The sequence below is a fragment of the Schistocerca americana genome, chromosome 1, assembly GCF_021461395.2.
Source record: "Schistocerca americana isolate TAMUIC-IGC-003095 chromosome 1, iqSchAmer2.1, whole genome shotgun sequence".
In the NCBI taxonomy this organism is placed as follows: domain Eukaryota; kingdom Metazoa; phylum Arthropoda; class Insecta; order Orthoptera; family Acrididae; genus Schistocerca; species Schistocerca americana.
Window position 1 is genome coordinate 1119654812 of NC_060119.1, and position 22402 is coordinate 1119677213.

General features: G+C 37.2%; 1 protein-coding gene across 1 annotated transcript in view; it reads left to right on the forward strand.

Annotated features, from left to right (window-relative positions):
* Nucleotides 1-22402, forward strand: part of LOC124596812 (golgin subfamily A member 6-like protein 22) — a 267662-nt gene that overhangs the window by 202403 nt on the left and 42857 nt on the right. Inside the window, exons 10-11 of the mRNA XM_047135897.1 lie at nt 13071-13210; nt 17376-17488. Of these exons, the coding sequence (XP_046991853.1) occupies nt 13071-13210; nt 17376-17488 (253 nt within the window). The remainder of the gene's footprint in view (nt 1-13070; nt 13211-17375; nt 17489-22402) is intronic.

The following is a 22402-nucleotide window of genomic DNA, read 5'->3' on the forward strand; positions in this document are numbered from 1 at the left end:
ATAATCTTCAGAAATACACACACGCCATTGATCAGATTTTTTATGTTTCCTGCGAAACAAAACGCCCTTGTACTCCTGATACCATTTACTTACCTTTCCACATTCATCCTGCTTAAGGTTTTACATGACTTTCCTCCATCTGCGATCTCGCTCTTGTATAATTTTCATTTGCTTGTAAAACTTATGGTAATCAGACTTGTGTTGTACCTTGCATTAATGATGTTTTGATTTCTGCATCTTGTTCTGTTAATTCAACAAATTCCTCTAAACCTGTGGTAACCTAAACAAGGCATCTGCAATAACATTTTGACTTCCTTTAATATAAATGATTTCAAAATTGAATTCTTGTAAATATAGACACCACCTAGCCAATGAACACTGCAATAGTTTACATGCTAAAAGAAATGACAGTGACTGTCACAGTAAACTTTGGTATTCTTGCCCCACAAAAAATATTCAAACTTAAAAATGCCCATATTACCAGTAAATTTTCCAATTCTGACACAGAGTAAGATCTTTCTGCTTTAACGTGCGACTAGCAAAACTGATAATCTTGAGTACTTTCTTACTATATTCCTCTTGCATCTGTAACAAGCATGCCCCTAGCCGTTGAGATGAGACATATGTGCATAGACAAAAATCCTTGGGCATGTCAGGGTGGCTAAGAATGTTTGCATTGACTAATAAGTGCTTAATGTTATTAAAGTTATCATCCCATAGCTAAGGCCTGTCTTTTTGTAACAAGTTGAGCTATGCATCACTGTTTATCAGTTACTGTGGTATGAATTTACGAAAAAAGGATGGTAGTCCTAAAAAAGCTTTTAGTTGTTTTTCATTCCTTGGAGCTGGACAGTTGCGTATGGCATCAATTTTTGTCAGATCACATAATATACCTTGTTCTGACAGAACATGTCCTAAAAACGTGACTTGCTCCTTTCCAAAACTAGACCTCTTTAAACTGGCTGTTAGTCCATAATCTGCAAATTGTTGAAGCATCTGTTTAATGAGCCTAATGTGTTCTAACCAAGTGGGTGTGGCTATTAGCATATCGTCTACATAATCAGTGACTTTGCTAAGCAATTCTGGTCCCAAAACCTTGTCCAAGGCAGATATAAACATTCCTGTGCTATTGTTCAGACCAAAAGGTAGAATACGGAATTCGTACCTTCTGCCACCATAAAGAAATGATTTTGACTTTCTTCATGGAGCTTTATTTGCGAGTAGGACATCTTGAGATCGAATATACTTAAATATTTTGTATTGTAAAACTTTAGAAGCTGTTCGTCCAAGTTGTCTGGTCTTATGCGTACTGGCAATAGAACCTTAGTGATACCTCTAGAATCGAGAACTAATCTTACAGAACCATCTGGTTTGCTTATTTGGAATATTGGACTACAATAGGGTGAAAATGAAGGTTGTACAATTCCCCATTTAATCATATGATTGATCTCTTTCCTTACTGCCTCTTGTTTTGCCCACAGAATAGTTTATGACATTACACAAAATGTCTCATGTGAATAGACTTCAAATTTTTATTCATAGTCTTTGATTACTCCTGGCTCCTTACTGAAAACATTTGCATGCTTAAATAACAAGTTAGAAAGTTCTTGTCATTGCATATCATGTAATAACTGTGATTCACTTATTTCCTGCTCTACCATTTCGTAATTAACCCTCAGTGTTTGGTTCTTGTTCAGTATCAGATTTGTTTGTGAAATATACAGGTGGAAAGGAATATTGTACTATATTTTTGACTCTGGTTTGTTTTTGTTACTTTCATCAGGTGTTTTGACTAAATCAATAGAAAAGATCTGATCCTTTACAAAAAAAGTGGTATTTACCATTACCTATGTCAATCTTTGTTTTGTATGTTCTAAATGTGTCCATGCCAATAAAACACTTAACTACAAGCTTGTCAATTATAAGAAAGTTGCACATCACTGTACAATATTCAGTTTGTAATGGAATAAGTGCCTTATGCTTTACCAATTTAGTCTTACTGCTTGTAGCAGCTTGCACCTTGCAATTTTGTACAGGAAGTGTTGGGAATTTGCCTCTCTTCTTCAATTCACAAAAATATGCATCCGATATTAGGTTGGTAGTTGTATCTCAAATTCACTGCCTGTCAATATTAAATATTTGCACCTTAATGATTGCTGGTACTTGTTCTTCCTTGAATTTATCTACTATATCTAACTCATGTTGATACAAATCATCCTAGATGTCACCTTGTTTGTCAAATCTTTGTTGTTTTGCTTTGTCCCTATTCCCTGAGAGGTCAATAGCCTGGGGCTTAACTACGACTGGTTGGTGTTTTCCAATGGCATTGTGTGACTTAGTTCATTACCTGGAGAAATCTCAGTGAGTTGTACTGTGTATGTACTTTGCCAATTTGTATCGTTAGTTGCTGTGCCATTATTTTGCTTTCCAAAGGTTGGCTGTGGTAAAGTGTAAGGCATGACATTGTTGCCGCACGTTGGCCACTGCTGCGACTGACTGTTTCTATTCATGTTCGGCAAAGGCCTTGTGGTGGTGATTTGTAATTAGCTCGTGCGTTGAAATTACCCCTGTTGTTTTGAAAACTTCTTTTAAATTGTTTGTTTTTTCTGTTCCCATTACCATACTCGTTACCTCTGGGTACGTGACTTTGCTGTTGTGTGTACCATCCTTGCTGTTTGTTTAGATCACATTTTACTGACTGGTTTACATAACTATGTTGTTGTTGTGCCTGATTTTCTGTTGCTCTATTGAGTACCGGTTTTTCCTAAGAGATTAAGTCGATAGAATCAAGTACTGACAGAAAATATTCAGTGTTGTGCTCTGGCATTGTGACTCATTTTTCTCTAATGTGCCATGGTAAATGACTTTTCAAAAATTTTAACACGTCTACCTGTGATATTGGGTTTGTCCAGTAGTGTGTCTTGATCAGATATTTATCAAAGTATCCAAGTAAGCTACCGTATTTGTCATTGAAACAGTGCAGGGTTTAAAAACTCGTGTCTGAGTCTTTCTTGCACTGCCTCAGACAAGTATTTGTCAAGGAAAGCTCTTTCAAATTGGATTATAAGTGCTGCAACATTCGTCTCAGCAAACCTTCGTCTGCAAAAATAGTTGATAGACACATTCTAATGTTTTTCAGATGACAAGAGACAGTGTGGTATTGGGTTGCAAGGTACACACATCTCTCAGTTCAGTCAACTTGCACGTTTTGTGTAGCTGATCCTCTTCTTTGAGTAATCAGCTATGTCGATCTCCCAAAAGCTTCTTCTCCAAAGACTATAGCTGGTTAAAGGAATTTATTAAAATACTTCTCTATCCTTGAAATAATTTTGGTACTCGTAAAATATCTCTCAGTTCAATCACTATATATTTTCAACTTTCACAGACAGTAACTTCTGCAACTAACTTATTCCTTAAACATTAGACTCATTTACACATATTCAAATAGCATACATATGTCTTGCTTCGTTCATAGCCAAGACTTGAAGTAATTCAAAAGTCTCTAGTCTCAAACATGTCCAATACATGAATGAACATAGAAATCTATATTCAATTGTTCATTGCTCTTTTTACAATCAACACAGGCACTAAAGAGCACAGAATACTACATAAACTGTCCTTGTTCTTCTCAACCCATACCCGGAAACTCTGTGGACTGTACAGCAGGTACCCTCTGCCGCCGTTTGGCCACTGGGTCCATCGTTTTCTCATAACTGTTTTTAGACCAGCACGTACGAATAGGCAATGCGCAGTAGGGCATATTTGTTTCTCCCACTCACCTCTAAAATATCAGGTGTTCAAAACGGTGGAAGGCCTAGTGGTTCTAGCTAATTTACTCTGAAATTCTCGAAGCACTACATATTCCCCCTCCTTAAATCGTACACGCGATATTTTATACAATCTTTATGTAAATTCATGTCACATACTGTTCTAACAGTAGACATAGCAACATAGATCTTTGTACTCATTTAGAATAAACTCTAGCTAATCTTTCATTTATTCTACTCTCACTCTATTTTGCCATCAAACATGAATATTCTACGGTGACCTGGTAAGTTTTCATAATATTTAGGCTTCATTAGGACTCTGTCTCAATTTCCAATTGCAAACTCTAGGTGTGCATGACATTTAAGTACTTTATTCTAATTCTTTAGACTGCTTCTTCATTACGCAATGATCTTATTATTTATAAACTTTTTGTAGTCTGGAGGAACTCTGGGCAAAATAAAAGTGTTCCTATTGACACTCATAAAACATAATAATGCTAGTGAAGTGTAGAATTCAAACTTACCAGTATAATTTCTACAAAATTTTGTTACTTTTGTCATGATACTGTCCTTTCCCCTCTAGAAACAGTACCTATACCTCATATACGCATTGATCCCATGAGTACCCTTTCTCCTTCCATTGTGGTAGGTACACCCCATTTTTAATTCCTATTTTCCTATGGTACAGGTCGATCCCCTTCTTGGTGCCCCTGTCCGCATAGTATAGGTCAGCCTTTCTTAGGTCTGCCTATCTGCACTTTTCATCCAACAATATCCAATACATGCTTGCTGGGTACACCCCCCCCCCCCCCCCCATCCTTTATGAATAGGCCTCATGGTTCATTTCCCTAGTATATGTCTTTATAAACACTATAATTAAATGTTTTCTGGTAAAGTTACAAATTTATTTCACACCTAAACTCCACTTCTTGATACTTCATTTAGTCCCCGGAGTCCTCCCCATCTTTTCAACTTACACATACTTGGTATATACTATGTCTCTATACACCATTAAATATATAATATGTTTACTTAGGTTATTAGAGTCCCACTATGCTACAAATCGTCAGAATATTTATTAGACTGACATTCCTTAACAATTATCACAATTAGTTTCTCCCTGACTTACGCTCATTAGTTATACTCCTTATCAACATGATGGGTTTTTTTTTTCTTTCTTTTTTTTCCAGTCAACAATGTAGAATCGTCACAATGAACAACCAAAAGTGCCTATTTCTCTGTGTGCACATTCTTTCCCCATACCTAGACAATGTAGAACTGTCACAATGAATAACCATAAGTGCATATTTCTCTATGTCCTGATTCTTTCGCCTTACAACACTTGCCGGTCACACATCCTTTTTATCTGTATTTTCATTGTTTGCATATTCGTGTTAGTGTGTGTGTATGTGGAAGTGTGTTTGTGTAGCCTGATTCTTCGGCCTACTTGTTTGAAATAAGTTGAAGGTTATTGAAAACCACGGAAAATAAGGAGGACTTCAGCTATAGAAGTATATGCATATGGAAAGAGGGGAAGATAGACCGGTACTCAGATGAGAAGTAAGAAAGGAAACAGTAGAACTGGTTGCTAAGATCAAAGATTTGAAAGAAGATAGCACCAAATACAGGAAACCCTTCCCACTCCCCTTCCCCAGGATCCCTACTTTGCCAGTACTTGGGTGAGAAGCCGGAGGAGGAAATATGTTAAACGTCTGCTACAGAATGAACATTTCCACCTTCACCTTTGAAGTCCCCAAAGAAAAATCTTAGCAACCCCTGTGGAACGCAAATGGTGAAGAACCAGTCACACTTGTCTGCGAGGGTTGTCTGAAATGTGTGGTGTGTGTTTAGTGTTAGTAATGCTTGTACTTACACTACCCACCCCTTCCAAAACTAATATAAACCCTCCCTTATACATCCCATCTCATAAAAGGTATAAAATGTTCTATAAAAAATAGAAAATTATATACTACGATAGCATAGTTGTTTAGTCATTCAGTTTATACTATACTTTTATACACACATAAAATCCTCTATTCAGTTTATGTCATCTCATCATCATTCGGTTTAAATAGTACCATCGTATTATACTTTCCATTAATACAACATTCTATTCATTTCACTGCATGTCTAGATATCACTGCTCATCCGTGATTCTCTTAAATTAGTCTCAATCTAGTAGTCATATTCAGTTTCCTACATGCTAAAATTATAGGATGGTTTAAGAATTCAAGAATATGTTACAGAATAGTACAAGATTTGAAGGGAATTCAGTGCAGGAAAAATAGTACAGAAGAAACACCGAAAACAATTAAGGATCCGACGGTCATCACTCCGCCCATTAACGTAAAACATTAACATCCCTGGGAGACAGATGTGAATCTGCCTGGAGACAATGTTGACTGGAATACTCTCTTTCAAATTCTAGAGGTGGCAGGGGTAAAATACAGGGAGCGAGAAGCTATTTACAATTTGTACAGAAAACAGATGGCAGTTATAAGAGTCGAGGGACATGAAAGGGAAGCAGTGGTTGGGAATGGAGTAAGACAGGGTTGTAGCCTCTCCCCGATGTTGTTCAATCTGTATATTGAGCAAGCAGTAAAGGAAACAAAAGAAAAATTCGGAGTAGGTATTAAAATTCATGGAGAAGAAATAAAAACTTTGAGGTTCGCCGATGACATTGTAATTCTGTCAGAGACAGCAAAGGACTTGGAAGAGCAGTTGAATGGAATGGACAGTGTCTTGAAAGGAGGATGTAAGATGAACATCAACAAAAGCAAAACAAGGATAATGGAATGTAGTCTAATTAAGTCGGGTGATGCTGAGGGAATTAGATTAGGAAATGAGGCACTTAAAGTAGTAAAGGAGTTTTGCTGTTTGGGGAGCAAAATAACTGATGATGGTCGAAGTAGAGAGGATATAAAATGTAGGCTGGCAATGGCAAGGAAAGAGTTTCTGAAGAAGAGAAATTTGTTAACATCCAGTATTGATTTAAGTGTCAGGAAGTCATTTCTGAAAGTATTCGTATGGAGTGTAGCCATGTATGGAAGTGAAACATGGACGATAAATAGTTTGGACAAGAAGAGAATAGAAGCTTTCGAAATGTGGTGCTACAGAAGAATGCTGAAGATTAGATGGGTAGATCACATAACTAATGAGGAAGTATTGAATAGGATTGGGGAGAAGAGAAGTTTGTGGCACAACTTGACCAGAAGAAGGGATCGGTTGGTAGGACATGTTCTGAGGCATCAAGGGATCACCAATTTAGTATTGGAGGGCAGCGTGGAGGGTAAAAATCGTAGAGGGAGACCAAGAGATGAATACACTAAGCAGATTCAGAAGGATGTAGGTTGCAGTAGGTACTGGGAGATGAAAAAGCTTGCACAGGATAGAGTAGCATGGAGAGCTGCATCAAACCAGTCTCAGGACTGAAGACCACAACAACAACAAACACATCAAATTCTAGTTTCTTTGCCAAATCCTGATATTGGTTACTCTGTGTCTGAATAAAGTCAGTGAACAGCTGATTGATGTGACTACTTTAAAGAGCTAGTTAATTCTCCTTTCAAAACTATCTTAAAATTTTCCACTTTAGTGGTTAAAATAAAAAATTCAGTCTTCAGATTTCACATACCTTTACACAACTGGCTAAATTCCTTATTTTGTTCATCTACTTTTGCACTTAACAATTCTAAAGTCTTTTTCTGAACGTCCAGTTTATTATTTATTTGATTATTCACTGTGTCTATTTCCCTACTTAAATTAACACTCTGTGCATCCAGCTTTTCACTTAAAGTTACGCCTTGTGCTTCTAGTTTTTCACTTAAATTTGCACTCAGTTCATCTCTCAAGGAAGCATTTTGAGCATTTAAATTTTTACTTAGAGTAATAATTTGAGCATTTGACTCTGTTCTTACTGAGTCTAAGTTTAGACTTAGTTCTTTGATTAAATTTGCTACTTCAGCCCAGGCTGGCATTTCCTTATTCACTGTCATAGCCATGGCTGGTTCTGTTAGTTGCTGTTCTTGATGCATAACTTTATTGATTTTAGACCTAGTAATCATCTAAAAGAAAATTCACTGAGTACAATAACTACACTAACATTTTATCATTCAAAGTTCCTTCAACTTTACCAAACAATTATTGTTTTTCACTTACCTGGCGTAGAGTTCTAGCTGCGTTGGTGAGTAGATGTGTAATCAACACCGGTGGACAGCACTGGTGCTGGTGGTTTCGAATGTTGGCTTCAGCGTCGTCGTCGGAGAGCAGACGTGGAGTCCGCACCAATGAGCAGCAGCTGGTGCAGTTGGAGTTGGTGGCTGGTTACTACGTCGGTGTTGGCACAATGTACGTGTGTGAAAACTGCTTACTCTCCACACCCAATCTTCTCAGTCGTAAGGTTGAGGTCTTCTCTCTGTTGTTGCTGTTTCCCCCCCTACCCCCACCCCCCGTGTCTTTTACTGCGTTGCACTCGCATCTTTCTTCCGTTGGTTTATTGGACTCAATACAATTACTGGAAACAGTTCTCACATCTTGTTAGGCATGGTTGCTATGGCAACTCATAATATCTTCTTCCCATTTCTGTCTTAAAGTTCCCGTTTTCTTCAGGTCCTGTCACTTAGGTCGCCACATCCTAACGTTTTTCGGACGACAAGAGACAGGTATGGTATTGGGTTGCAAGGTATACATATCTCTCAGTTCAGTTATCTTGCACATTGTGTGTATCCTATCCTCTTCTCTGGGTAATCAGCTACGTCGATCTCCCAAAAGCTTCTTCTCAGAAGACTATAGCTGGTTAAAGGAATTTATTAAAATACTTCTCTATCCTTGAAATAATTTTGGTACTTGTAAAATACCTCTCAGTTCAATCAATATATATTTTCAACTTTCACAGACAGTAACTTCTGCAAGCTAACGTATTCCTTAAACATTAGACTCATTTACACATATTCAAATAGCCTACATATGTCTTGCTTCATTCATAGCCAAGACTTGAAGTAATTCAAAAGTCTCTTGTCTCTAACGAACCCAATACATGAATGAACATAGAAACCTATATTCAATTGTAGAAACGTATATTCAATTGTTCATTAGTCTTTTTACAATCAACACAGACACTAAAGAGCATAGAATACTACATAAACTTTCCTTGTTCTTCTCGACCTGCACACAGAAACTCTGTGGACAATACAGCAGGTACATGTCTGCTGCTGTTCGGCTACCGGGTCCATCTTTCTCTCGTAACTGTTTTTAGACCGGCACTTACAAATAGGCGATGCGCAATAGGGCGTATTCGTTTCTCCTACTCACCTCTAAAATATTGGGTGTTCGAAACGGTGGAAGGCCTAGTGGTTCTAGAATTTACTCAGAAATTGTCGAAGCACTACAACATGACATTTTTGGTCATATTTATGTGGTTATTGTAGTTAACTGTAATTCTGGTTTGTAATTGCTCAAGTATTGAGTTGTGGGTAAGTTTACATTTTTCACTCTACAACTGTTGCTGGTACCTGCTGTGGGACTCATGACAATTTGTGGATAAATACCAGCAGGTTGTTGTTTGTTCACTGTAGCCAGTGTAGTATTTACATGCATATTTTGAGATCCTGTAATATTTTCTTCTAAAAGATTGCGGATCCTAATTTCCGCAGCTTGTAGATTAATGGTTACCTTGTTCACTATTTAATTTTCTTTTTTCTGAATAGCAATTTGCAATTGGTTACTAACTTCTCTGCAATGGTATTACCCTTATCTAACGTGCCTGCTTCAGCTTGACTAATAATATCACTCAGATTCTCATTGAGCTTCTCTCTCTCCTTCTTAGCACATGCTAAGTTAACTTCTAATGTTGCTACCCTTTAAGTAAGATCTTCTACAGTTAAGAGGTACACCCTCGTAGTCTCTGTTTAGTTTGTTAACGACAGTAGTTACCTTTCTTACTGTCGAAACCAACTGGTTTTGTATGGCTTCAATGTTTGTGTTTGTGTCTGTGATTTTCTTTATCTGTTGCTCTACTTGATCATGATTGTCGTCAAAAGAATCTACCTTCTGTTTTAACTCCGTAATGTTACTGTTAACTTCAGAAAGTACTTCATGCTTTACTTGTTTTTTCGTATCATTCAATTTTTCATCAATTTCAGTATGAAAATTTTTGGCTAAGTCATAGAATTTCTGTGAGACCGTGTCTTGCAAATCCTTGAATTCTTGTTTTTGTTCATTTTTCATTGTATTAGATCTTGTAGAACAGTGTTTTGTTTTTATGTTTTACTACGTTCGTATCTTGTTTCATATCTTTGAAATTTGTATTAATGCTATCCAATTTCGTGTTTGTGTTACAGATAATAACTGCCATAGCAGTGCATTAATTGTTCTACTGTGGCTGCTGTCAGCTGTACTTTCCAAGTTAATGTTTGTGTTGCCAACAAGTGATGTTTGAAACGTTTTGTCAAACTTCATATTGGAATCACTCTTCAGTGTTTCATTCATGAGCGGTATGTCACTCTGGGAGATTGTAAACATTGTGTTGTCAAGGTCATTCTGCTTTGGAGTGTTGCTATCATTTGTCACACCTGCGACACTCATCTCTGATCTACTTAAACTTTCTGCAGTAGGCATGCATGGCGCCTGAACTTCAATTGGTCAGTCATGCAATTCTACTCCATCTTGGCTGATTGCGTTTTCGCTATTGCTATCAACAATGGACATATAATTTACTGCCAAGTTGTATGAATAAGCATAATTTTCTACGAAGTTGTATGAATAAGCAACAATAGAAATTTCACAAAACTGTTAAAATTTCGTATGCTAATTATTATACTTGACAATTGTAATTTATGTGATATCAAAGCCTGTTTTACGTCAATTGTGATGTGCAAACTATTGTGTCACAATTCTTTATGTTTTACTGACAATGCATATCGCACTGAAAAATTTCTGTAAATTTTTTGCAAATAAAATTCAAGGAAGGGAACAACGAGGAAAAGGTTTTTATCTACATCTAAAGAGGCGTAAGCATGCAAGCTACTTGCATAGCCATCCTACCTTTGCTGCGCGGAACAAAATAGCTTACTATTGAAAATTTGTATGTGACCTGTGTCCAATTCTTATTCCATTCCAAAATTTCTCCTCAGTTTTTGCCTGTTTGCAATACTACCTCCCCGTCATCATTTGTGCAAACAGAAAATACAGATTATTAGTTTTTATGACTCATAACAATGTCATAGAAATTTCTTACTATAACCATAATTAGCAACTCGCAACCGGTGCCCTGAAGTCCTGGCAGACAGGTCGACGGTTGTGTTGTAATAATAAGAAATAAATAAAAGATTAGAATATTATTAATAAATATTACTAAATATTCATATGAAAATATATTTTTGTAGGATATAATACGATTGCATTATTAGAAATGTTTGAGCTTATTTGAATTTTTCTTGGCTATCGGACTTCTCTTACATTTCAGTTGTAGTTGCAGGCAGCGGCCTCTCAGAACACTGGCTCTTGTCATAATCACGAAAATCCTCCTTTCACGTCACTTCAATAAATAAAACATACTTGATACTGTTGTTCAGTATACTATTATTCATGCACACATATGATACATAGGACTCGTCATACTACCTATTTAAAATTGCACATCTTCATCGTTCTTCTATATACAAGAGAGTGTGTAAAGACAAAAAACTATACAAATAATTGAATGAATGTTTTTTCGTTTATCTGCACCTTACCACACATTCATAATTAATATCTTTGCTAATGCTTATGGTTGATCAGTGTTTCAAATTTATTTATTTATTTATTTTTTAATAAATCTTAATTTTACGATATCCAGGGGGTCTTTCACCATGTACTTATACACAACCCTGATTGTGGATTACGTCAGCATTTCCTCTTACATGTCTCCCCTTACTGCAACAGCCTAAATTATTCCCTTAATTCGATCACCACCACTCTCTGCCTTTTGTGCCATGCAGAACTCGTTCAGTCATGTCAGATGTCAACAGGAAGAAAACTGTATTAAGTTAAGCAAGATGTTGAGTAAGAACGTAGTATATAGATAAACCTTACTAGGAAGAACATAAATTCTGTGATTTTTTAACATTGATGTTACATATTTTTTGTTGCGGCTATGAATTAATGTCTCAGAATTGTGAAAAATTTAAAATCGAAGTTCGAATGTACTTTACAATCACTGAAGAAAATAGGTCTTTTACCTACCATCCCACTCTGTGCAACAGAAATCCTCCATCTACAACAAACTCTAGCTTTTCAGAGTCAGTTGGGTCTTTAAAGGCATCAAACAACTTGGTAAACACAGCTTTTTGGGTTTTCTACATGTCTACCTAAGCAGAAAATGAGTTTACTAAAAAGTAAATGAACAAGAGTGAACACTGGAAGAAATCAGTCAACTGCAAATAGAAAGATGTTGTTGCCTGTTTAACCATGTGATTTACTTATAATTGAATAATAGTGATATTTAGTTACCAGCTAGATTTTTTGTCACTATATTTGACTTTTTGAAAACAATTTGATGCTCTACAACCTTTCTTCTATAAAATTTTGTGTCAAATTGGCCAAGTCTCAGATTTTGCTCATCTTGTAGTGATGAAACAAATGTTTTTCAAGTGTGAAAAAAATGCCATTTTCTGACAAAGCATTTCTATAGAATAATTTAATGAAATAACAAAGTTTTGGTACTCAGTCAATGCAGATTGTAATACTCAACATTTTTGTAACCTTGGCTTTTTCGATGATACACCCAGGTTTGGAGGAATTGAGAAATAGCAGAAAATGTCCAAACTTTGTTGGTTTTCTTTTCTTCACAGCTGAAGCTCCACTCTGAAATTGGTGCAAACTCAGATTATGCACATCAAAGGCCTACTTGAGTAATTAAATCAGTTTCAAAAATTCCACAGATTTTTGGTTGGAAACCCCATTTTTGGAGCTGGGGTGTGAATTTGTGTCTATCAGAGAGCACGAGCCCATGTGTGCACACACACACTCACACACACACACACACACACACACACACACACACACAGAGAGAGAGAGAGAGTAGACATCCTCTCTCCTAACTTTGTGATTTGCCTCAGCCCCAGACTGCTACAGTGGTGCTGAGAGAGAGGAGTTACTGTGTGTGCATGCGTGCATGTGTGTGTGCGTGTGCGCTTGTCTGTGTGTGCACATGCACAATTGTTTAAGTGCCTACTCACTGAAACATCTGTGTCACTGTTAGATTTTGTTCCTCATGCCCGTATGAATTTGATGTAGAACTATAAGTTATGAGTATTTACTTTTCAGGTTCTAAACGGACTCCACATGAGGAAGAACTGTGGGTACAACTACAGGGTACCCAAGTACTACTCCAGTCAACACAACAAACACTTGCTGCAGTTCAGGAAGAAAAGGAAAAGATTGAAGCATCTCTGAAAAATATAATGGTAGGAAGCAAAAGACATCATATTATATGTGCACCTAATAGCAAGTGTGTAATGTGCATTTGCCATTACTTGACAAAATACAACAATCAGCTGCTTTTTTGTAGCTTTATTTATGCCAAGATGTGTTTTGAGCTTTAACCTATTTTGAACTGGTGTACTACACTGCCGTTTGTGAAAAGGAATTATCTGGATTGTGCCACACTTGGTGGAAGTGGCAATGGGTGTGCAAGCAATACTTGATACATTTTGCAGCAAGGTGGGGTACATGTAGGCCCTCTTGTGTTGGTCCGACAGGGTCAGTGTTGCGCCTAGTGTCGTCGGTGCAGAGCTGTCACACAAGGTGGAAACAATACAGTGAGTGCCAGTATGCCTCGACAACATGAAGGGAGCCATATTGGCATGTGAGTGAGTTCGAACGAGGCAGAATGATCGGTCTCTGGGAAACGGGGTTGTCATACCGTGGCATTTCGGCTTGCACAGGGCATGCTGCTACGACAGTGATGTGTGTGTGGAAGCAATGGGTAGAGGAAAGTTGTACACAGCAACGAGTGGGAACTGGACCACAGAACATGACCACAGAATGGGATGGCTGTCATCTTGTCCGCATGGCCATTACGGACCATACAGCATCATCCACAGTGTTGGCTCACTGCTGGAGCACTGCAACAGGTGTGAACTTGTCTCCATTGATGGTTCTTCACCGTCTGCTGCAGGTTGGACTGGTTGCATGTCTTCCATTACATTGGCTTCCATTATCCAGAATCCACAAGCTCCTCTGACTGCAATGGGCACGTGAACACAATCACTGGGGTGCTGAGTGGCAAAATGTAACCTTTTTGGATGAGGCCTGCTTCAATGTGTCCTACAGTGATGGCCGCATACGTGTCCGCCGTACTGTGGTGAGAGAAACTTAGAGGGCTACATTGTGGAGCGGCATAGTGGACAAACATCAGGTGTGATGGTTTGGGACGCCACTGGTTAGAACAACCGATCTCGCCTCATATGTATTGCACTTTGAACAACAGAGGTTGTGGAACCTGAAGCACTCCCCCTGCTTCAGGCATCTTCACAGGCCACATTTCAATGGGACAATGCCCGGCCACATATTGTGAGGAATGTACAGGCTTTCTTCGAAGAGCAACAGGTACCATTTCTTCCCAGGCCTGCAAGTTCACCAGACATGTCGCCAATTGAACATGTCTGGGATATGGTTGGTCTGCACCTGGTGCATCACGATCGTCAAGGAACTGGTGTCATGGATTTGTGGGCTCGGATACAAACTGTGTGGAGGGAAATACCTCAGGAACATATTCAGAACCTTATTGATTCTATGCCATGGCATACAGCAGCTCTAATTGCAGTGCATGGTGGCCACACGGCATACTTAATAGTAGGGCTCAAAGGACATGTACAGATTTGAAAAAGTTACCATTTGTTACTTGTCCTGTACCTAACCTGTGGTATTAATTGAATTCGTGCGTTTCCTTCTTGGTGCTGCAATTTCCACAAATGGTAGAGTATATTTATCTGTTGGTCAATATAACATTTTTAAAATCTGCATTTTGAGCACTGAAACTGCCTTTTGTTGTGTAATTTGTGGCCTCTTTTCCACTTACATCCAGTGTTGTAGTGCAGCATTTGCCATATTGCTGACTAATGCATTCATGCATATTGCAAATTTACTTTTTGTTGGTGTGCCTGTTAACCGTTTGTTGCCTGAACAATTTTTCCATTATTTTTATTCCTTATAAGACTTTCCAGTACAGTAAATATGTAGTAACCTTTGACGACAAAATTAGTGAGACATAACTTAAGTCAGCCATGATGTACAGTAACTGGGAATAATGAAGTTTAGAGATATGAAGCTAGACAGCTGTACAAGCACAATTGTAGGTGAGAGGCTTCAATTTATTGGTAGGATACCTAGAGACCACAGTTTATCTTTTTGGAGAGTGTTTTTGCAACCTACGCCAGAATACAGCTGACACCTGTGAAATCTTATCTGGTTGAACTAATAGAGTACACCAAGTGTGTACAGAGTAGGATGACATGAATGGATTTAGACTTCTTTGAGTGACAAGAGAATTTAACAAATTCTAAAATTCTTAAATAACTAACCTTCAAATAAAATTTACTTTATAGAGATAATGATGATAAAATTAGAGTGATAATGCTGTACAAGGAGTATTAATTTCATATTCCATTCATCAATCGAACAAAAAACAAATAAAAAAAACCTTAATATGTGCTACATTAAAAAGCACCTTCTGCTATACAATTTACAGTGAGTCACAGAATATGAGATCACCTCAAACAACACATGAATTCTTTTAAGCTGCAACAGACCATTGGCTGCACTTAAAGGTAACATTTTGTGCAATCTACATCAGATATGATCTTTCAGAGTGCAGCTTAACCAAAATCAAACACATAAAGGACTGGGTGAGGATTTTAAGTATACATCATTCGTCATTTGGCAACCTTTATTACCATAAAAAGACACACTATATACACTAAGAGAAACTATTTCTGAGATGAGCAATAAGTACATTTAAAGTAAGAGGGAACAACAGTCTGGATATCAGCAACAGTTATAAAATGAAACAGGTCCTTTTATCAATCACATCTCCTTATAAACAAGCCTGTAAAAATGGAAACCTCTAATGTCAAAACATAATGTTATCATTTAAACCACTCACTGTTTATACTTTAACAAAGGACACAGCTTGGAAGAACAGTAATGGGCACAAATAAGTTAAATGTAATTTTCCTTAACGTTTCACAAGAACATTACAAACTTGCCTGACAGGGCTGACATAACATTCCTTACACTGTTTATGGTAAATGTTAAATGATATGATTTACTAAATATGTAAAATTCAAACCAAAGTGTCTTTGTTTAAAATGCAAACCAAAGTGTGCTTGATTAGTACACAAATTTTCTTTTAACTTTTATGAACCAGCTTGCAAACCATATATAGCTGTAGTACTGTTGGCAATGAAAATTGTAATAAAATAAAATGAATATCAATAATAATTAAGTTTGGCATACACCTTAATAAACAGTGTAACTCAATCCAAACAGGCCTTGGAAGGCCCAACAGTACTGACTAGCCATTAGTCATTCTCAGCTGATAGGAGCCACTGTGTCATGTAATATTTTGTGTAGTGTAATATCTTGTATAGACACCTTTTATTAATCTGACACATTCCACATCATTACGAAGTGTTGTATTCATGATATATGGAACAAGTAATAATGTAATCTAATCTGGATGTGGATATGGAAGGCCATGTGATCAGCTCACTGCTCTTTAGTCATTATCAATTTTTGTGACTGCAGATGCTACTTCTCAGTCAATAGCACCTCAATTGGTCTCACAGAGGCTGAGTACACAGCGTTTTCTGACATCATTTGGCAGACCTGGGTGGTCACGCATCCAAGTGTTGGCAAAGACCAAGAGTGCTTAACTTCTTTGATCTGACTGAAATTGGTGTTACCACTGTGGCAAGGATGTTGTCAACAAATAGTGTATAACTAACATAATTCCTCCATTACCCCCTAAAAAATATTAATACCTATAATTCCAACTTGTAATATTAAATAGTTAAACAATTTTTGAGATACGGAGATTTTAAGATGTTAACGCACAGCAAAAATTGCACAGTTTTGGAAACATACAAAATTATTAACTGTAGAATGAAATGTACAAAAAATCTTCAGCTTAGGCTCCTACCTGATTTTGATGGGTAGAATAAAATAATAAAAAATTACATAAGTCTTAATTGTCAAGATTAACTTTTTTATTTGTTGATTTTACACAGAATGTCACAGTAATGAAACAGTAGTTCAAAGATTTTTTAATTTTTTCCCTGTAACTTATTAATGCTCTGTTTTATATTAAGTGGAAAATTATTGTAAGTTTGTGGCTAACATTGTAAGTATGTACAGATGTTGGATTACTTCAAGTTTCTTTGAAGTTCAGTGCCTTTCATTTCCAAATTTTATTATATTTTTAAATAAAATGAACGTTTCATGTTATTGGCCAGTAATAATTTGTTTATGCAATGGTAAGTACTTTGCAGTGTACAAAAGGTGACCAAGTGCTGAATTTGTATCTTCCAGTTTTATCTACCATATCTATGTTTTCATTCTCTGTTTCAGAAGAAAGCTGATATCTCTCCTCAGAAAACAGATGAACAATTTACGGAAAAGGAAAATACCATTAACAAACTTAATGAACGTATAAAGTCCATATCTGCTGAATCAGAACAAAAGTAAGATCGAATTGCTTCTTAGGCATTGGGCAGAAGTAAACATTTAGTTAATGGCCATAAAGTAATTATGAGAAACACAATTAATTTATTAATTGTTTTTTACACTAACAGTGGCATTGCTGGGCTGAGAATCCATTGACAGCCTGGACCTAACTGAGCCTAATCCCTTCCTGTTACAGGAATGCTTTTACTTTATTGATTAACTGAAAGCTTCAGCATATCACTATGACTCATCTCTTCCTATGACACCGATTAAATGACGTAACTAATGCCATGTGTTAGATGTTATATACACTGATAATAGATTCATGCCTTGTATTCTGCAGATCCTTTCATAAAGGATTAACTTTAGGGAAAAAAGAATGGATGACAAGCTGGCTCTCTGTGTTGTGGTGCTAGCTACCATTAATGTAGGGCTGCTTATGTTACAAAGAAAGGGCCTTAAATGTGATTGATATAAATTTGCTAAAATATTTGCGTATTGACATCGTATTTAGAAGATAGACTGATAGTTTGATAAAAGCTTGTGCTTGATAATTATATTACTTATGTGCTGTAAGTGTAGATTTTGCATCTGAACTGCTAATTATTGTTAGAAAACTGTTATGTATGCACTCTAGAAAAAGCAAGAATACCACTTTGTCAAGTTTATTTCATGCACCAACAAAAATTATTTCGTATGAAAAGTGCCTGACTGTAATACTTGTGTGTACAAGTATTAGTAATTTCCATGAGAAATATTTAGTCCAAGCTATAATTGTACTGTTTGTTAATGTGTGTTGTGTAAACTTCATTGGAATTATGTCAAAGTCATACTCAGCTTGCAAGGAATGTGACCGATGTACTGACTGCATGAAAAGAGTGCTAAAGTGAACTTGAAATTCATAAATATTGATTCACCATCAACATGTCATGACTGTGTTCATAACAGGCAGTCAGAACTTTTAAGTACAATAAACACAGAAATCTAAATCATTAACTAAATAATAAAACTGAAACAATTAAACGCAAAATAACGCCTCTGAAGAAAGAAAATGGAAAACTGCCCACTGAAAAACTTCAAGAGTGTGTGTGTGTGTGTGTGTGTGTGTGTGTGTGTGTGTGTGCGCGCGCGCGCGTGCGCGCGTGCGATTTGTGCACCGGAAAGTGATCATAACCACAAAAATCTACGTTGTCAAAGTTTGGTGAAAAATGTAATTAAGACCAAGAGTTATTTTAGCAACAAATAGGGACATTAATCACACTGGGTAATCACTCACACTGTATGGAAGAAATAAATGAATACAAATGAACAGCTGTAAAATGATTTTTAAATAATTGATGGTTCAGTGCTCCAAGATACCACAACTTGAAGTTGCAATGTTGATGTTTGCTCAGCAATAAAGAATAAAGACACACCAGCTAAACAAACATCCTAAAAATGTGCTGCAAGCCAAAAAAGATGCTTCTGAAAATTTAATTTTCATTGAAAAATACAAAGGTTCATGAAGAAGAACATTATTCCACCAGAGTGTGTTTTAAATTATTTTATTTGCATTACTAGTTTTGGGCACTGCCCATTCTCAAGTGCATCAATAAAACATATTGACACACCATAAAAAAGTGAGCTAAAACATGAAATTCACTCAGCTACACTAGATGTACCGTATTTACTCGAATCCAAGCCGCACTTTTTTTCCGGTTTTTGTAATCCAAAAAACCGCCTGCAGCTTACAATCGAATGCAAAGCAAGCGGAGGCTCTTAAAAATGTTGGTAGGTGCCGCCACAACTAACTTCTGCCGTCGAATATATGTAGCGCTACACAGGCATGCTTTATAGGCTCAAAGATAAATACCGGCACCAAAACCTCTGCGTCAGTAAAAAAAAAAAAAAAGGGTGGAAGACGAGCTTTTTTTTCTCCGCCCCGAGTTTCGACCACTGCATTTTCATACATTATCCAACGAAGTAAATACAAATTTCGTATTGTTCATCTTCGAATGTAGCAGAATTTCCATTTACTACAAAAATCCAACTGGTAAGACTGTTTGGGATGTTTGTCAATATGACCAACTCTACATTCAGAATTTTTTCCTACCTGTGAGAAGAGGTGGTTGGTAATAGGAACCTGATGAAATGTGAATCACATGCAGTATTCTCTTCACCATAAGAATAATACGAATATAAACATTTTGCCATGTATTCTTTCGTGTTTGCAGCTATCTTATTTAAATTCTGTCTGCCCAATAAACTACGAAACTAGAGTGAGACAACAGCAAACGTGGAAGAATATACGTATCGTTTCATGTTTATATTCGTATTATTCTTATGCGTAACAGTGATATTGTCAGAAATGAAGCACGGTAACTGACTAGATTTTTAAATCTAAGATGACTAATTTCTGTGCAGAATTTGATGTACTAAAGAAGCGGCCGCAAAGATTTTCAAACGGAGAAAATTTTTCGCCAAACTCTCATTCAGAACATCCTCTATCATTTGGTTCATGTTGATCATTATCAAAGAAAGCAGCAGTGTAAGTAACAACAAATAGCAGTCTCTTGCCATTGTTTCGCTAATGAGACGATTGCGCTCTCTCTCTCTCTCTCTCTCCTTTTTTTTTTTACTGTAAGCGGCGGTAGCGCGCACAAAAGCGAGCCATGCCGCGAGCGGCGACAGGCCGTAAACAGGCACTGTCAGAATGCGACAAACAATTCATGACACAGCACAGTAACACATTTTCAGCTTACAAGGGGAGGCCGCCAATTGTGAAATTCAGATTCGATTCATACTGCGCATAATAAATGCTCATGGCCAGAGGTGTAATGTGGCAAAGCACCAAGATGCACTTCTCAGCCATTGTCGAGAAAATCGACAGTTAAAATAAACCGTTGCGCTGAAATACTCTCTACGATTGCGTCGTGGCGCAGCGGTAAGCGCTCGGATTCGTAATCCGAAGGTCACCGGATCGAATCTCCCGCCATGCAACCTTTTTCTTTTTTTTTTGGTATTTGTTTTCTGTAATTCAAATGTGTGTATACATACACACACACACACACACACACACACACACACACACACACACAGATATATATATATATATATATATATAAATTCCCGGCAATCAGTTGCAACAATTATGCATATAATAAGTTGTTGAAAGTCGTTTGTCGTGGGAAAACTGGCGACTTCAAACATCATTATGTTTTCCGCAAACAAAGTTGTATTTCACAAATGTTATTAATTGTCTTCATAATGTTAACCACGTATAGTTAACGGAAGACGTAGAAACGATATTCCGAAACGAATACGTATAGCGTAAGTCAAACGTTCGGATTAGAATAGAAACCCCACGAACACAAATTTGCTGTGTCAGGTATGAAATATAAACTCCGTTACTCGCTCGTTACACTTGAAGGACAGATGTTGAATGGGCCGAAACGAGCCGCCGCATAACAGCGAAGTTGCCTGCTAACTTCGAAAGAAGGTAGATGCGGTCCCTAGCGCAAGTTATAACACCGTCGAAAATCAGTGCGGATGTGAGAGCTTTGGTACACCCTGTTAAACAAACGGAAAAATGGAGGCGGTACAATTGGAGAGCGATCTGCCTTCACCAACATGCATAAGCAATTCATTAATAGTTTATATATATGAAATACAAAAAACTAATAATTAAAAATAATATTGCATGGCGCGAGATTCGATCCGGCGACCTTCGGATTACGAACCCGAGCGCTTACCGCTGCGCCACGACGCTGTAGAAATTTATTTATCGTAGAGAGTATTTCACCGCAACGGTTTATTTTAACTGTCGATTTTCTCGACAACGGCTGAGAAGTGCATCTTGGTGCTTTGCCACATTACACCTCTGGCCATGAGCTTTTATTATGCGCAGTATGAATCGAATCTGAATTTCACAATTGGCGGCCTCCCCTTGTTAGAGTGACGTAAACACCTATAACAAAGAAAACGGCACTTATCAGATCAAAGGAAAATAAGGAAATCGATTCAAACCAGACGAAGCACGTGAAAAAGGAAGGGTACCCGTATAAATACGGACGGGGCGCCTGACGCATAGCAATGGCTACCTGGTATAGCTTAACTGCTAAGCTTACGACTCGAACCGAACTACTGTAGCTGTATCGTCATTCGTTCGACCTAAATTGTGTCTCATATTACACAATGGATCAACTTTGTTTCGATTTGGAGGTGCGGCCTAAAACTTTTCTCTCCCCTTGAATTTCGAGTCTCAAATTTCAGGTGCGGCTTAGATTCGGGAAATTTTTTTTTTCCTTTATTTCGAGTATCATTTTTCAGGTGCGGCTTAGATTCGAGTGCGGCTTAGATTCGAGGAAATACGGTAGCTTTATACAAGTATAATAATTACTAGAGACCGGACTATATGCATCATAAAAGCCTTAAAATATACATGCAAATATTCATGAAAAATGCTTTAAAATGCATGAAAAGTGTCAAAATAAGCCAGATCAAATAATAAAAAAAACATGGTAGTTACTGTGTATGTCAAAGTCAAACCTGTGCATATCAATCACAAGGAAGAGCGACGGCCATCAAAAAATCGGTACATTTAGAATGCTGATATCATTTTCTGAATACTTCCTGGTAGAGGTTAGGAAGGGGGCCTTTCTGGGACTATTTTCTAAAAATTTGCAAAATGGGAATGCATACCATATTTCAAGAGTTGTTCCTTCTTTGCTATTGTTGTCAGTAATAAGCAGATGCAATGCGAGTGAGTCACAATGAAACAGTCGATATGTACAGGACCAGCTTCAAGATATTTCACACGCAGAGGAGCATACTTGGGAACTCCGTAATATTTTATTTAAAAAACAACATACAATCATGAATTTTTTGAACAGCATTAACTTTTAATTAATATTATTGGACCAAAGCGTCATTTACAATTTATTTTACGTTTC